This window comes from Momordica charantia, assembly GCF_013281855.1.
Source record: "Momordica charantia cultivar OHB3-1 chromosome 10 unlocalized genomic scaffold, Mcharantia_2.0 BLBB01000010.1, whole genome shotgun sequence".
NCBI classification, from domain to species: Eukaryota; Viridiplantae; Streptophyta; class Magnoliopsida; order Cucurbitales; family Cucurbitaceae; genus Momordica; species Momordica charantia.
Genome location: NW_028275158.1, coordinates 20,325,945 through 20,343,630, shown reverse-complemented (window position 1 = coordinate 20,343,630; position 17,686 = coordinate 20,325,945). Strand labels below are relative to the sequence as shown.

General features: G+C 30.0%; 2 protein-coding genes across 3 annotated transcripts; both read left to right on the top strand.

The window, feature by feature from the left end:
- Window positions 1–3,085: 3,085 nt before the first annotated feature.
- Window positions 3,086–9,816, top strand: LOC111021387 (Sec14p-like phosphatidylinositol transfer family protein; the record flags this gene model as incomplete). The annotated part of the gene is made up of 11 exons (XM_022298340.2): window positions 3,086–3,552; window positions 4,276–4,375; window positions 5,223–5,489; window positions 5,652–5,729; window positions 6,451–6,552; window positions 6,650–6,699; window positions 7,378–7,486; window positions 8,048–8,131; window positions 9,144–9,185; window positions 9,282–9,323; window positions 9,462–9,816. Coding segments are annotated over 11 exons (1,386 nt in total), but the record flags the coding sequence as incomplete, so codon positions are not given.
- A 1,657-nt stretch (window positions 9,817–11,473) lies between these two features.
- On the top strand, window positions 11,474–13,034 carry LOC111021390 (small heat shock protein, chloroplastic). 2 transcript variants are annotated; one of them, XM_088119276.1, is made up of 2 exons: window positions 11,474–11,760; window positions 12,322–13,034. In XM_088119276.1, the coding sequence occupies exons 1-2, from the start codon at window positions 11,538–11,540 to the stop codon at window positions 12,738–12,740; spliced, it is 642 nt and encodes a 213-aa protein (XP_087975402.1). In that variant the 5' UTR covers window positions 11,474–11,537; the 3' UTR covers window positions 12,741–13,034. The 2 variants fall into 2 exon arrangements, with proteins under 2 accessions (XP_087975402.1, XP_087975403.1); XM_088119277.1 differs by having other exon boundaries at window positions 11,475–11,757.
- Window positions 13,035–17,686: the final 4,652 nt, after the last annotated feature.

Below are 17,686 nucleotides of genomic sequence, written 5' to 3'. Positions count from 1 at the left end.
ATAAAATAATTTTAATAAGTTGGGTTATTGATATTATGGTTACCCAATCTTTGAACTTGACCAAATAAATTGTTTAAGCACATGTATTGTTTAGTGCTAATATTGAAAGGGATTTGACTACAACCTTTTAGTTAGGTAGTCTTATCAATTCTTAATTATATTGTTTTTATTTGACTTTTACACCTATTTAACATTTTGTAAATAATAGTTGTACTAAAGGGAAAACATTTTGTAAATAATATGAACAGACAAAAGTAGATATGAACATAATCCAAAGTTAAAATAACTAATTCAATTTTTAAATTTAAGCGCTAAATAGACATTATTCTCAAAATTTAAAGACTAAATTCATGATGTTTAATTTTCTAATTCGTTCCTACGATAAGATTTCGTAATATCGAGTCTATGTTTGATATATGAATTTTTTTGGTTCGTCGGGTATGAGTTTCTGACATTGTTCGCTGTATAAAACTAAATTACATAGCTTAGATTTATGAAACCCAGGTTTTATATTAAACATTAGATTTTACCAATCACAAATTTACAAATAAAACAAATAAATTACATGAGTTCTAATTTTAAATACTATTTTGGTTATTATACCCTCAAAACATCCATTTTGAATCTGTTTTGATTTCTATACTTCTAAAAAATACTAATTTTGTCTCTTTATTTTCATTTTATTTTAACATGACACCTCATTCAATGATTTTTTTTTATTTTTTTTGAAATGTAGCTATAAATTTATATTAGAAAGATTTCATTGTGTATAAAATTTGTGTTAAAAGAGACAAAAATATCACTTTTTAAGAATACCAAAATCAAAACAAATATTTTAAATGCATAAAACTAAAATGAAAAAAAATAAATAAATAAATAAAACCAAAGAACTATGGACTAAAATAGTATAATAATAATAATGCACGAGTGACATATTTAAGATGACTTTTGTGATGGCATTAAATGCTGAGTTGACATACTTGATTGAGTGAGACCAAATGCAACTATGACATCTATATTATAGTGGTGTGGCCATATTCATCACCATCAAATTTTAACTAAAAATAATAATAATAATTAATAATAATAGTCTTCTAATTATACTCCAAAAAATTATAATAGAGGTTTAGATTTTCGATTTTATATATAATAGGTCGAATGGTAAAAGTAACTAATAAATTTCGGATAGTATGCTAATTTTTTTTTAACTAAAAATAATATGTACTTTTGTTTAGTACAATATGCAGGAGTGTAATATTAAACTCACAACCTCTTGATCTCTTAGTTCGAGATATATGGTAATTACTACTGAATTATATTGGCAAAATAGTATGCTACTTAATGACTTAAAATAACTAGATTTTTTTATATTTTTTAATATTTTGTTATTAATATTCTTATTTAATCTTTAACTTCTATGTCAGAGCAAATATAGCTCAGCGGTAATTGTCATATATCTCCAACTAAGAGGTTGTGAGTTCAATCCTTCAAGATGGTCAGTAGTATACCACTAAACTAGTGGTAATTACTAACTAAATATATAGTAAATCTAAAATAATATTAAATGATTTATTAACATATATGTTATAAATTTTGTATCATTGTTATTATCAAAGTTTTTATCTTTTAATGTAATGTTGCATTTTAGAGTTTCAAATTCATAATCTAGAAATATTGAAAACATAAAAATATTATTTTCAAAATGAAAATACGGATCACAAAATCCGAAAATAGTTTTCAACAACAAGTATGTCAAACATTGTTCGTTGAATTCATTTGATTTAGTGAATTTGAAAAGAAAAAAGAATTGGATTGCATGCCCAACAAATCCTAAATTTTCTATCAACTTTTCAGAAATCTAGAGAGATAATTAGAAAGTTTTCTCTAAAAAAACTTATCACTAACTAATCTTAAATATAAGAGGACTAAATTTAAATTTTTTAAACATAAGGACTAAATTCATGCTTTTTTTTAATAAAAAATATTTAACATAAATCTAATATAGACACTAATATCTTTTTTAGTACAATATATATAGTAATGTTGGTCCATGACAATAAGTGTATTTCTTTTACTACTGTGCCAACATCCAAGGGTTTTACGGTATTTATAACTCTTTTCTTAATTACTATTTTGTAATATTTAATTGGATTTTCTCATTTTTCTAAAACCGTTATTTATATAATCGGCTTTTTCATTCGAGTTTGACCTATATATATATATATATATATATATTTATTTTGCTATATCTACAAAATGACGCTGAATTGTAGGTAAGGAGATAGAAAATGTATTCCCGCCCTAACCTCGACTCCATTCCCATCTTTAAAATTTGTTACTAATTTTTCTTTATTATATTTAATTAACGTTTGCATTCATATATTAACAAAAATGATTAAATATTTATATAAAGTTAATTATTAAAATAATATATAATCCACAAATATCAATTTCCTCTAAATTTTAATTTAAAGATACATGTTCTATACATTATTTAATATTTATTTGGGAATTTGATCCTCCCAAATCCTTCGAGTTCCAATTTTTCAAAATTTACACAATTTACTTTATGGGAACCGAGGCGAATCAAAAAATTCTATACTATTGTATAAAATATTGGCCAAATATAAAAACATCAACCAAATATCATTGACTTAATATTAATATTAATAATTTTTAACTCACTAAAAAAAGATTTATTGGTTAGGTTAAACATCTATCATGAATTTTTTATTTTCATGATTATTCAAGAAATATCGATCTATATCGATATTTTACCAATATTTCTAAAAATTGTGACCTCAATATTTCTATGGACATTGACCCTCCTAGTACCGACCAGATAGAGCTGAAATAGGCCAAAAAATTGGGCCCAGGAGCGAGAAGGCCCATTTGTGAAGAAAAAGGCCACTCGAGTCAGCCGTTGCTCTGTTGCTTGGCGCTCAAAATATTCCAAAAATTTATTGCAAGACAAGAATTTGATTCTCTCTCAAGTCTCAACCGTGTTTCTTCCTCTTCAAAATTTCCATCTGTGTTCTTTCTGTTCCCAATTTAATCCCATTTCTTCTAATAATGCCTCTGTTTCCTTCTCCTCATTAGCCCAATTTTCAACATTTCTTCCCATTTGGGTTTCAAAAAGGGAAAAAAAATCCCCAAGCTGGATTCGTTTGTGTTAACATTCTTCAGGCAATACTTGACTCTGTTCCGCAAGTATTTTATGAGGAAGGGGTTGAGAGATCTTGTCGGTGGCGTCGGGGACGGGGAGCCATCGTCGAGTTCGAAGAGGAAGAATGTATATCCGCCAATTGAAGCTTTCTGGCTGCCGCCGGCGGAGGCAGCACCGGTGGAGGCAAAGGGCAGCCGGGGGTTGAGTTCGAAGCTGCTTCAGCCGCTCAAGTTTCGGAGGTCGTCGGAAAAGAGGAGGAGCTTGAAGATGGCCATGGAAGGGAAACATGATCCCAAGGAAGAAGAAGCTGTTGATGCTTTAAGGGAAATGCTTTTTCTTGACTGTCAGTTGCCGCCCAAATTTAACGATTATCATACTCTTCTAAGGTGAGTTTCTTTCCTTTATAATTTGGCACAAACGCTGAGGATCGAATTTTTACTCCTACATCTATATATCGTCATATCTAAAAAAAGAAAAGAAAAATACAATTATATAGGTGAGAGGTGAATTGCTATCAACCTTTTGAACGATAAAAATGTAAGTTACGGTCGGAATTTGACAAAATGTGATTTGGGTTAATTAATGCAACTTTGGTGACTAAGTTCAATTAAAGGGATTTTTACATATTTTCTTGTTTGACAAATTATTAGTGATTAAATCATATCTTTACTTTCGCACGGTGAAGTTTAGAATATTTAATTACATCTTTAAATTTTGATTATAATAAATATTTGCAATCGATGTTTCATGTGACGCACTGATTAAATTAAAGTGATTATTTGACATAATATAAGATTATTATTAGTACAAGGGAATCATATGATTGGATTAAGAGCAACGAGCACAAAAATTCGATATGCTTACTCTTTATCCATCTAGCTTATTTCTTGCATTACGTTGTGTCAAATAAACTTGTGTCGTCCATCCATCTTTATTGTCTCACGTTTTATTAAACTATTATTTATTAGTCTAATTAGCCATTGTCGTACCAATATTTAAGTAATAATATTAACGACATAGATTTAATACATAAATGTTTTTTTTAGTACGTTCAAGATTTAATAAGTTTTCTTGTTTTTGATTTTGATTTCTTTGGATGTGTCATTTAGATTCCTACGCATGAGGGATTTTGATCGTCCAGCAGCAAAAGAAATGTTTTTGAAATTTATTAAATGGCGTGAGGAGTTTAGAACTGATGCAATTTCGAAGGTGATTTCCCTTTTCAAATTTATATTTAATTTCTTTACTCCTAGGCCTTCCATATACTCTTATATAAAACATATGTTTCATTTACTCTAATTTATAAATGTGCATGAGAGTTCAATCTTAAGTTAAAATATTATTTTGGTCCCGGTAATTTTAGTCTTAGTTAATTTTAGTCATGTTTATTTTGGTCTGCATACTTTTAACTTTGGTTCATTTTGATCCATGTACTTTTAAAAAGTCATAATTTTAGTCCTTATTTACAAGATTTTAACACAAATTTTACACATCGGAAACTATTTTGTATAAACTAATGTTTACATTTTAAGAAATATATTGAGTGTAATGTGGTGTTGAAATTGTGATAGAAAAAATGAGATTTAAAATAAAATGTAGGGACCAAAATGGTCACTTTTTAAAAGTACAGGACTAAAATGAACATTTTCAAAGTATAGAGATTAAAATGAACTAAAGTTGAAAGTACGGGGATCAAAACGAACCTTTTAAAAGTACATGAACTAAAATGAACAAAAAACAAAGGTACAGGATCAAACTATTATTTTAACCTCAATCTTAGAACTATTATTTTAACCTCAATCTTACTCTCCAGTCCGGATTAACATGATATAACATAAAAATATTTTATCCCCTCATTATCGATTGGTTTTGAGATGAAATCTCATTAATATTATAAATATGGTATCAGAACCCAAAAGTGGCACGGCACATGTTAAGGATCCCCATATGAGATGAAACCCATAAATATTAATAGTATAGGGTTTTGTATCATTGATTTACTCGGCCAATAACTATATTTTCTTAACGAGAAGTGTATAATTAAACCCGAACGCAGGAGTTTAAGTTCGAGGAGAGAGAAGAGGTGAAGAAGTGCTACCCTCATGGATTCCATGGAGTAGACAGATATGGGAGGCCAATCTACATTGAAAGGCTTGGGATGGTTGACCTCAACACACTACTTCAAGTGACAACACTTGAGAGGTTTGTGAAGTATCATGTGTCTGAGCAAGAGAAGACTTTGAGCATTAGATATCCTGCTTGTTCCATACAAGCCAAGAAGCACATTGCATCCACTACGAGCATTTTAGATGTCGGTGGTGTGGTACGAATATCTTTCCCTTGTGAGCTTCGTTCGATCCTTAACGTTTTAGAAGTTTCGATATGCTTCGATCGTCTCAAAGTTTTTGATTCGTCGTTTCATTTGAAGTTTGCCTACGTGATTTGTGTTGAAAGTTATTTGGGGAAGATGTCTTGTTTGTCTTAGGGGATGGCTAACTTCTCCAAGCCTGCGAGATATCTCTTTACGGAAATCCAAAAGATCGACAGCAATTACTATCCCGAGGTACGCAGAAGATGTATTGTTGGATCTTATTTTTGTTCTTGACGAGGAGTAGTAGAAATTGGCTTGGTAAGTTATTCGTTGTTGAACTCCAAAATGAGTAACAAGTTAGATATCCTATAAATTGATTAAATTTACCATAACTTATCGGTTTAAGCTTTTGAGTCCCATGGATGATTTAATATGATGGTATCTGAGCAAGAGTTTCTGTGTAACATATATATTCTTGACCAAAATTCGGAAGTTTGAATTCTCACCCTACATATTGAATTGAAAAAAAAAAAAAAACTTTCGTGTCATAAAGAGAAAATATCACATCATAGAGCTCATCTCCGCATTCACACACAAATAACTTGTCCCCCTCACTATGTACACCAAACACACACTAACGTTTATATAAAATATAGAATATTTTGACCCTAGATCCTAGGATCATATTCCTCTTGCTTTTTTTCTTAGTACAACAAATACGAGGTACGAGAGATTCAACCTTCAACTTTATAGAACGTAATGAATACATGATCTACTAACCTATATTCAGATAATATGTTTGAATAACAGTTTGAAAAGTATAGAGACCTCTCCGACCTCAAAGAGAAGAAATTAATATGTTTTTATCACTTAGCTATGCTCATTTTTAACGTATCGGGACGGAATTAATACAACGGTTAAAAGATATTGCTAATTAGTTTTAGTTGTGTGTTTTGAATTTTTTGTTTTGCAGACACTACATCAATTGTTTATAATCAATGCTGGGTCAGGGTTTAAGATACTATGGAAAGCATTGAGCGCATTTCTTGATGCACGAACCTTAGCTAAGATTCATGTTTGAAGTTTCTTCTCTTTTATTATCACTAATTTTATGTTTTCTTTTTTCTCTTTTGTTAATCTTAATTTCAATGTATGAAGTTTTATAATCTCAGGTTTTTGGACATAATTATGTTCAAGAGCTACGCGTGATCATCGATCCGAGGTAACGTACATTTTGTAACATTCTCATTGAAATAAGTCTCCTAAATGTTTTGTGTTTGTTGTTTTAATTATAACATTCATGAAATGGAAAGTTTGATAAGATTCTTTTTTTTGGCTAAATGTATTAAATAGTTTCTAATCTTTTAAGGTGTTTCTGAATTTTTGTTCTTTTATCTTTCAAAAATTTCAATTAAGTTTTTCTTTTAAATAATTGTTTAAAATTTATAATGGAAAAGTGATGTGTCATCTCAAATTAGGGTTTTGTTAACATAATTTGACACATGGGCCATGTTACTTAGACATGCCACTTGAAAGAAATAAAATTTATTAATGGACATAAATTAAAGCTGGTTAGACTTAAGAATGGTAGGTCAATAAAACAATAATTTAATGATATATAACTGGTTTGTTAACAAATTTTTACAATTTTCTTACGCACAATTTTTAATAGGTGAATGATAAAATTGAGAATTTTAAAAGATTAAAAACAAAATTGAAAAAAACCTAAATATTATGGTCTATTTTTTATGGGAACCCGCCAAAAATCGATAATATTATATCATTATAGAAATCATGAGAGACAGACTCATTTCTATTTTTTTCAATTTTGTTTTAGTTTTTGACAAAGTGAGTGAAGAAATCCATTAATTGACAAATTGATTGATGATTAAACTTGCAGTAATTTACCAAGTTTCCTAGGTGGAAATTGTGTTTGTTCTGAATATGGAGGTTGCCTATCAAGTGATAGGGGGCCTTGGAACAATCCTGACATTCTAGCCTTGCTTCAGGTCATTCTTCCTCTTGACATGGGTGATTATCGTAACGTCTAAATATTATTTTGGTCATGCCAACTCGAGCTTAGCTCAGCAGTAATTGACACTTGTTTCTGAGAACAAGTCATGAGTTCGAATCTTTCACCCCGTTTGTTCTTCTATTAAAAAAAAAAACTATTTTGGTCAATGTATTTATAAAAATGAATCAATTTTAACTTTTTTTTTCCTTAGTACAGGGATTGCAGTGGAGGGACCAAAATTTGTCTCTATTTATAAAATTTTAATGTTGTCCACACAATAAAAACTCCTTAATCTTGCTAAAATTATGATGGAAAAAAATGAGATAAAAATAACGGGACCAAAATGATTACTTTTTAAAAATAAATAGAAAATTTGATGGTTTTTTTTTTCGAAAATACAAAAACTAAAATGAATAAAACTTAAAGATAGAGATACCAAAACGAATCAAAACAAAAAATATAAGAACTAAAATAGTATTTAAACCGTACTCTAATTTATCGAATTTAATATTTAGAAAAGAAAGGTTTTGGACCAAAATTTTCTTTGATTCAGCAGGTTATTTCTTCGGCAGATGAAGCTTGTGATTATGATGAAGAAGAAAGCGGTTTGGCTTCGGAAGATGCTTGGTTAGATAATAGAGTAAGCAAATTCTAATGCTTTCACATTTATGTTTTGGAAAAAAATTGAAAACGAAAATAAGAAAACAACAAATTTAGGACCCGTTTGGTAATATTTTCATTTATTTTGTTTTTCGTTTTCAATTTTATTAAGAAATATAAATATTTGATTACTATTGATGTTTATTATTTCATTTTTAAAAAAAAATTGTTTCATTTTTTTTTAGAAACATTCTCAAAATTGTATAGAAATTTTGAAAATAACAAAAATAAGTTTTTTGTTTGATCGTGTTCTTATTTCTAATTTATTGCAAAATATAAATAAAAATATTGTTCATCATTCTTGAATGGATGGGTATTAAAGGCATAAAATTTTATTTTTCTTTATTAAACATAGGAAACGGAAATAAGGAACGATAATGTTATCGAACAGATCTCTAGGATTCTCGTTTGGTAATATTATCGTTTCTTGTTTTTGTTTTATCTTTTTAAAGAAAAATAGAGATGCATATCCCCACCACTCATAGATTCAAGAATGATAAAATTATTTTTCATTTATATTTTAAAACAAATTGGAAATAGAAATAAGAACATTATTGTTTTCAAGATTTTTATACGATAATGTTTCTGAAAATGAGAAATAAGAAAAATAAATAAGATTTTCATTTTATTTGATATTTTTTACTCTAAAAATTTTCAGAAAATATTCCTTCTGAATCCCTTAAGAGTATATTTTATTTATGATTTTTCATAAAAAAAATGACACGTTGAATTTTCGAATTCCGATCTTAATTAATTAAATATTTTTAACAAAATTCTAAACAAATCACTCTCGATGATTTTAACTTTCTCGAACCAAATACTTTATTATTCAATTTGGGCAGGACATTCATCGTTTAATTAAGATTCTTTTGTGTTTGACAAATTTACAACTTGAACAATGGACTAAAATTAAAAAAGAAATTATTATCTAATTCTACCGGATCCAAACTTCATAACATCTTTAAATACATGTTGATGAGATTATTTTGCAGAAAATTCAAGCCTTGGAAGAAGCTTTAGCAGAGACTAAGACAGTAAGTTTTATGGTTTAATTTAGTAATTTATTTTTCTTTATTAAATTCTAGACATGAAAAATAAGAAAACAAAAATCTCCCATCTTTAAATTGCAGAAAATTGAGGCATTAGAAACAGCACTTGAAGATACCAAAGTGGTGAGTTTTGAAGTAACGATTTAGTTATTGTATTTTTAAATTAGTAATAATTTAGACCTTAAATTTTAATACGTAGAAGTTAATCTTTGTAATTATAAAATTTTCAGTTGTTACTTCTCTCTTAATTTTTGTCTACAGATTTTGAGAGAGGTTACACAATATATAGACGACTTAAGAACGTGAAAAGAAAAATCCAATCGAATTGCATGGATTTCCATATTTTAAACCGAATGGTCCAAAATCAAAAGGCGGAGACAATGGAAAATTATGGAATCTACGTCAACAAAAATCTAAAAGTTGATGGTTTTATCTCATCAACTTTCATATAGACGTGGATTGCAATATACATACATATACGTGCAAAATATGAAGTCATTCATTCGGTCTATTCTTCATATAATGTGCAAAAAATTGTAACTTTATAACCTTGAAAACAAAACTTTTAACTCTTGATTGTAATTAAGTTAATTTTGGTTTGGTTGATGTGGTTAAATTTAACTAGTAGTTTCGTGTGTGTAATATATTAATTTTTAGTAATATGAACAAAATGTAGGTGGAGATTCAACGAGTGGAGATAGAGATACTTTATTCAATGTGTTATGCGAAGGTTAGTAATAGTTTTTATTATGCATTGTCTACCAAATCTAAAGCACATCAAATTTTAATTAGTTCATTGATTTAATTTTTAATATATTTTAATTTAATTTAAAGCACATCAAATTTTAATTAGTCTTAATTTAATAACATATAATTTTGTCATTGTTACTTGGTAATTTGTGATTTGTCAAAGTTTATCGATCAATATCACTATCTATATACATATTTATCTAAATTTATCAATCAATATCACTATATATATATATGTATGTATATACGCTATACGTATATTTTAGTTCTTCCACTTCCAAACATTTCATTTTATTAATTCTTAGCCTTTAGGAAAAAAAAATAGTGTTTACCATTAATTCTTCAATAAGTTATTTAACGAATATATGTCCTGATAGACCAATACTGGATTTTTAATTAATAATATTTTATGCAAGTTCTAGAAGTATAGTGGATAAATATAGAATGAATTGAATACACAACTTTAATATATTTTCTCCAAATTGGATAATAATTATATTTTTTGTTTATTGTTTATAAAAAGTAGGTTCGCTTCCTTACCATTTCTTTTTTTTTTTTTTATGTTTTTGACATTTTAATTTTTAGTCTATTTTCGAATTTAAAAATAATAAAATAAAATATTATTAAAATGGTACCTTAAAATTTGTATTTTGATTTGAAATAGTTGCTCCGTCAAGAGCTCATGAGCTCATGATAAGGAGCACTTTTAGTAGTTGAAAATTTTACTTGTCCGGGATAAGATTGAACCTATGAAGTAAATGAGATATGTCTTGACAATTGAGCGCAATTTTTTATTTTTCCAAAATGTAAGATAAATGTGATTTTTGTTTTAAAATTTGAATTTGATTTGGATTACACTATATTTTTGTAAAATTATTATTTCTGGCTATATTTAAATTGCACATCCATGTATTCAATTTATTCTACACACTTTTAAATTTGGTAATGATTTAGTTCCTCAACTTTAATTTGTACTAACTTAATTTATAAATATTTTTAGTACAACAAATAGGTGTGAGGAAATCGAACTCATGTCCTCTTGATTAAAGATATGTGTCAATTATTGCTGAACTAAACACAATTGAACTTCGATCATTAATTTACATAGAAATCCATTAAATTTTGATAATATTTTTAATAATAGATATTAAATCGTTAAAAATTTTCAATTATAAAAATTAAATTGCTACATATTAATATTTAGTAATTAAATTGTTATAAATGAATAGTTACGAATTAAAAGTCAAACCGAACATATTTTAAGTGGTTAAGACATCTATCTAGGAGTTCGAACTTCACCCAACTGAGAAGAAAAAAAAAAAAAAGGTTACACTTTAAAAGTTGATTGAGCTAAAAATAAAAAAAGGGTGTCACGAAAAAACGGCAAGATTCTAGAAAGCCCGGGGGGGGGGGGGGGGGGGGGGGGGGGGGGGGGGGGTGGCGCTAGAAACCTCCATTAAATCTTACTAGAACCTTCTTTTCCCTTCCCCACGCTTCGTTTCTTCTTCTATAAAACCCCAGTTTCTCCTCTCCATAAACCCCAACTCCAAGAATCTCTCTGATTTTGAGCTTCCGAATTCTCCATTAATGGCCTCCTCACTCGCTCTCCGCAGGCTCGCTGCTTCCTCCACGGCTAAGCTCTTCGGTTCTGTTCGTTCTGCCTCTGTTCTTCCCTCTGCTGCTCGCTCCTTCAACACCAACGCTCAGATGACCAGCTACGGCGACGACGACGACCGCTCCGTCGACGTCGATCGCCGCTCCGCCCACTCTCTCTCTCGTTCGCGTGATCGCTTCCCTGGTTTTGCAGGTAGTTGTTATCTCGTTCCGTGTTTCAACTTCGATCTTGCGGTTTCTTGTTTGATTGATTGTGTTGTGACCTAGGTTTTGCTCGGATGTTGTTGTTTGTATTGATTTGTTTCGAGTCGTGGAAGTGATTTTGTGAAACTTGCTGGTCGAACTGAATGACGAATTTTGGCATGAAATCATCTGAAGTTGGTTGTGTTTGAGTGAGAAATCTTGCTTGTTTGTTTGTTCTTCGCGAATCTTGCTCTGATCGCTCCGCTTAACGAATGTCGGCATGTAATGATCTGAAATTAGTCGTGCTTTAGCGAGGAATCTCACTACTAGCAAGCGTTGAAATAATCTGAAATGTGTTCGAACGAGAAATCTTCCTTGTTTGTTCCCCGAGAATCTTGCTCTGATCACTCTGCTTGACAAAAATCGGCACGAAATTTTGCTTGTTTGTTTAGACGAGCCTTCCTTGTCTGTTCACTCTGCTAGCAAATGTCGACGTGAAATCGGTTGCGTTTTAGCGAGAAAATCTTGATTGTTTGTTAATGGTTGACTGGATCCTTGTTTGCGGATTTGACAGATGTATTCGATCCATTTTCCCCAACCCGGAGCCTGAGCCAGGTGCTGAATCTGATGGACCAGTTCATGGAGGATCCATTCCTGGCGGCTTCACGCGGCGTAGGAGCAGGTTCAAGGAGGGGATGGGACGTGAGAGAAGACAACGACGCTCTGTATCTACGAATGGACATGCCTGGGCTGAGCAAAGAAGATGTGAAGGTGAGTGTGGAGCAGAGCACTCTGATCATCAAAGGCGAGGCCGCGAAGGAAACCGACAACGAAGATGACCGGAGGAGATTCTCGAGCCGCATCGATCTGCCAGCAAACCTTTACGAGCTCGATTCGATCAAAGCAGAGATGAAGAATGGGGTCCTGAAAGTGGCTGTGCCGAAGGTGAAGGAAGAAGAGAGGAAGGATGTGAAGCATGTTGCTGTGGAGTGAAATTGAGAAGAAGGAGATGAAAAAAAAAACTCTGTTTCATGGAGATCTCTGTTCTGGTTTTGCTTTGCTTTTAGCATTCCATCTTCTGACTTGGGAATCGGTACTGTTCAATAAAATGTAAGAATTTCCATGGAAGTTGTTGTAGTGTAGAAGGTTTTGAGAAAATATAATGACAGAATTTGGATTTTGTAACTGAGTGATCTTTGTGGTATTTTTGACGATGTAACACAAAAGCAAATGTTCTTGCAGAGTGCAGAAATTTCAGAAGTTATAGGGTTTATTATTGGAGATTTACTACTTTTGTTTTGTTTTATTTAGTTAGTTAGTATGGGTAAGATCCCAATCAACTATCAACTTTTAGGTGCTCGTCGAGCTATTTTCGAATTGAATATTATAAATTTCTTAGAAGTATAAAAATTTCATTTAGTTGTATTTCTTCAGTCAAATTTATTTGAAATTTTGTTAGTAGTTGAATAAATATATAAAAAAACATACCAACTTGACATATTAACTATATCATTACATACATCAAAGAAGTTTTATTATCTATTACATCACATTCAATATTATTATTAGAGAAACAAAGTTATATAAATTCATTTACAGCAATAATATTAAACAAAGTTTTATTATCTATTACATTATAAAATAAAGCATTCAATATATTATTAGAAAAAAAAATTATATAAATTCATTCAATATTTTCTCAAGTAAAATGGAGAATAAAATAATAACTTGTCATCTTTGATCCACCAAGAAAATAGAAAAAGAAAAATGATGGGTATAGCGATAATGAAATAATTAACAGTTTGTGGTAAGAAAAAGGCCCAAACTCTAAAAAAAAAATAAAAACATCCTAGTAATAGGCTAAAACACAAAGTAACTGAAAAGTGCCTGAAAAAAGTCACAGGACTTCATATTTGAATATCAAAACCTGTGGAAGATAGAAGAATGTACTTCCACCTGCCTTGAAATACATTTTAAACTGCCTAACTCTTGGAATTGGATATGTAATATAAGTATATGTTTTGAACCATTCAAGAACGCGTTTTTCTCTTCTTTTATCACTTAAGGTTATTTTCTAAAGTTAAAATTTGATTTGACCAATTAATGTTTTAACCAATGATCAATATTGAAGGGTTGATACATTTTTACAACTTTAATGATTTAAATTTGGAGAGAAATATTTCGCTCGGGTAGCTTAAACATAGGACCTCGACCTAGGTTACAGTTGGATTTTATTAAATTAAGTTCAATTTTCTAATAGACATATATTAGGGATGAACTTATACCTTCAAAATCACTAAGACATAAGAAGATGGTGAAACAAAATCGATGAAAAATAGAGGCGCCTAGTTGGAAGAAGTTGTCGTATTTTTAGCTAATTCGAGGTAATTGGACTGGGTTTACATTGAGTCCTAACATACCAAAACTAACATTATCCTTGATATTTGTTACCCCAAATTCAATTGCAAAGTCACTGATCAACATCATTTTATTAAAAAAACTTCTTTTGTCTCCGAGGATCAATACTCGGAATATCCATTCTGTTTTACTACTTGTGACGGGTATCATTTATTTTTCAAACCAAAATCCTAAATAAAAGGACGATGAAAAAACGAAATAAAAAGATAGTCATGGTCATTCAATTGAAACTATTTATCGGTAGGGAAAAGACACGTTACTCCTATAACGTTTAGACAGGAGATTCATCAGAGCACATCGGTAAATGTATTGCATTTGTCGTAAGGTTATCTGAGTTATCAAGCAATTGGGGAGAATAATCATCTCTCACGGCATCACTAAAGCCTGTGATAGTTGCACGAACAGTGCGCTTAAGAGCAAAGATTTTTCTTAGCAGCAACAAAATATTGGAGGTTTAGGGAAAAGATTGAATTTAATCAACAAGAAGGAAGATCTCAGTTCCACTGAAATAGTTATCTACCTTACATCCATTTCAGTCCCACGCCAAATAAATAACAATGAAAGGGGTGAATGAGGTAATCTCAACCGCTTTACCGAGCTTACAAGGTGAAGGAGAGGTTCTAGTAAAGGTAGGTAAGGGCGAAGTCATCATAAGTGGTTGACTGGGTCTAGTCGGTCGGCGGCTGAAGGTAAATTCATCGGTTTTCGCTCGTCTTTCATGCTTGTCTGTATGAATTGTATAAGTCATTCGTTCGTCTTAGAGAATGGAATTAAGAATTCCATTTGCGTCTTATTGTAGGTTGGTTATTTATTCAATCTGGAATTTCATCTCTTATTTTGATTATATGACAATAATTGAGTCGAAAATTAAGATCTCAAGATTTTACCCCTCCTCATTTGTTTTGCAAGCTCAAAAATCTTTCCCAGCCATACTTAGACCTATCCAAACCATATAACTCGTTCCAGTAAACTACAACTGCTATAAGTTTCCACCTTGAGGAGAAAGATGAGTTTGCAAAAGATTACGCCCTAAATAGCGAACATCAATTGCCACTACAACAAATGTCACATACAATAGTGTTAAAAAAAGCCTATCATAGACTTTCCATAGTGTCTTCGAGAGGCGGTGGTAGGCAATGGACTTTCCAATAATATTTTTTCATGTTATGCCAAATGTTATGAAAAGCATGTTTTTGATACCATAATTTCAATGTTAATCAATGTTATAAAATCTTTCCATAGCATTGTCAAAAGCGTTTATAGCTTTAAAAAAAAGGCTATGAAAGACATTTTATAGCTTAAATTTAATAAATGTTATTATGAAAATCGCATAGCATTTTTTCAGTCGATATTATGGAAAATAACTTACTTTTTTATAGCATTTTTCTTTTTTACAATTATGCTAATACTATTAAAATTAGATTATGCTATTATTAAATTTTAATAGCAGCTATAAATTGTTAGGACCATCATTTTAATAGTGTTTAGACCATAATTTTAGATAATTTTCATAGTTAAGCATGAAGGAATCTAACTTCATATCACGCTCACAAAATATTAAAAATTTTAAAATACGTATAATATAATATCTTTAAACTTCAAGTACAAATCAAACAAGTAAATATATATATATATGTAAAAGATCAAACTTTATTTTTGTTTTCACCATGAAAAATAAACAAAATTAAATTCAAAAAGAAATTTGCTTGCGTCATGCAATCGTAATACCCATGACATCCTCAATAACTAGGATGCAAGCCTCCATAAACACGAATTTGGTTTTTTTACCGTATCAATCGAGAGAAATGTAATCGACCATCTTTCTTCGGTAATTACTTCTCCTTAACCAATTCAATCTAGCAGCATGCACTCTTATGGAGCATTGATGGTAAAGCTCTAATTTTACCAATAAACAATATTTCAAGCCAAAGTGAGCATAGTTCAGTGGTAATTGACATATACCTCCAATCATGAGATTGTAAAAAAACAAATATTAAGGAATGACAATAGAAAAAATAATGTTTTGTAAATTCCCTTGTCCCACATGGAAAGTTTTTGATTTGGGAGGATGCTTTATATGCTAATGTCTTTTAACGGGTTTATATAAGTTACTTGGGGTAAGACCAAAGCATATTCTACACGTGCGTTGCCACCATCCTTCACAAAATTCATACACAATAAGAATGAGAGCCTCCTATTGTTTTTAAACTTCACAAGAGAACATAAATCATAAGTCTATAACACAACTCTTTTGAAAAATAAATTTGCCAATGAATCTTTGTTAGCATTCCATGATAGTAGAATGAGTGATTTTAATAAAAGAGATTTTAGTATAATTGATTTTTTTAAATTACCATCCAAATGATACTTTAATCAATTTAAAGTGATTCCAAGCTTTCTTAAAAATCAATTTTTTTAATTTGTCAAACATGATTAATGGAGAGGGAAATTATTTTGACAATCGTAAAAGTGATTTTAGCATGACCAAAATCACTCCCAAACACACCCTTTAATTGATCTAACAATCCCCAATAACTTAGAAAATGACTATCCACTACGATGGGCAATACAACATTTTCATTCAGGGGGCTTAGTTTAAGATTTAGCAAAAATAGCAAATACAATTTTTTATTTATAAGAATTATAGTTTTTTATGTAATTAATTTTTTTATTTATTAAAAACCTAAAAATATTTTTTTATTAATTTTTATTCATATTTGATATGAAAAATCAGAACACCGCAACACTGAACAACTAAAACCGTGGGCCGTCCAATGCAAAATTTCAAATTCAAAATTGTATAAAATAAGAATAGTCGAATCTCGGAAATTTGATGATATATAAATAATAAAAAAAGATAACGATATAACAATTTATATTAAAAATATTACTAACGACAACATATAAATTAAAAAATAAAAAAAAGTCTTGAAATTACCAGCACTAAATAGATTAAAGTGACAAGTAATTTATATATATAAATTGGAAAAAAGAAAATTAGGTTAAAAACTGTAGGGTAGGTATATAATGGACAAAAAAACTTGTATTGTCTCTCTTAACCATCATATTGGTTAAACATGTTGGTGAGGGATGAGTCATCATAAAAACTTTATTTTCTCTCTTAACCATCAAAAAAATAATAATAATAAGTATCAACCAAAACCTTCCATGACATCTAAATATGAAATAGGTAACATTGTAAAGTAGAACTCGTGACAGGCAACTTCATATTATCAAACTATGAAATACTATAAAGTATCATCTTCCGTTAACACTAATAGTATTGATCCCTTGAGATAATGAAGGAAAGGAAAGACACAGGAAGATATGGCAATTTGTAACATTTGAGAGAAAACACAAGTGAAAATGATCAACTAATTATAACATTGAGATTATTGTCATTCATCAATGACAAGACCATAAATAATTTAATCAAGGGGAGCACTTTAGACCATATACTGTATCAAGCTATCAAACATTTGTCCTTTAAGAAGAAAAACTTAGTAGTAAACTTAGTAAAG